At 46.1% G+C, this 371-nt stretch overlaps 1 protein-coding gene across 1 annotated transcript in view; it reads right to left on the minus strand.

Moving 5' to 3' along the window:
• The window catches only part of LOC119591850 (nuclear transcription factor Y subunit gamma-like), a 16,647-nt gene that overhangs the window by 11,016 nt on the left and 5,260 nt on the right, over nucleotides 1-371 (minus strand). The window contains exon 3 of the mRNA XM_037940593.1: nucleotides 2-182. Within this exon, the coding sequence (XP_037796521.1) occupies nucleotides 2-182 (181 nt within the window). The remainder of the gene's footprint in view (nucleotide 1; nucleotides 183-371) is intronic.

Here is a 371-nt window from a genome sequence, read left to right on the forward strand (position 1 = left end):
AGTGTCCTCCTCTTGTTGTCTTCTGTGTGGATCCAAGCTCGCAATGTGAGTTCTGTGATGAAGATCTCTGCCGCCTTGCTGAACAGGACAGGGGCCTCCGCACTGATCATCTTCACGTCCTCATCCAGCTTCATGATCCTCTTGATCCGGGCCAGCGGTAACTCCTGCTGCCGCAAGTCTGTCTGTTGATTCCAGAGAAACTGACAGTGTGAATTAATACACTAATAAACAGCTAAACAAACAGGGGAAAGGAGTGAATCTGTTTGAACCCCTTGCTTTCTTCCTGTACATGAAAGCTTTATCAGTCCATGAGACGTACTCTAGCTGGTTCTTTCATCTGAGAAGTTAAGGTAATACATAATGTCAGCATA

This window comes from Penaeus monodon, chromosome 29 (genome assembly GCF_015228065.2).
Source record: "Penaeus monodon isolate SGIC_2016 chromosome 29, NSTDA_Pmon_1, whole genome shotgun sequence".
Taxonomy (NCBI): domain Eukaryota; kingdom Metazoa; phylum Arthropoda; class Malacostraca; order Decapoda; family Penaeidae; genus Penaeus; species Penaeus monodon.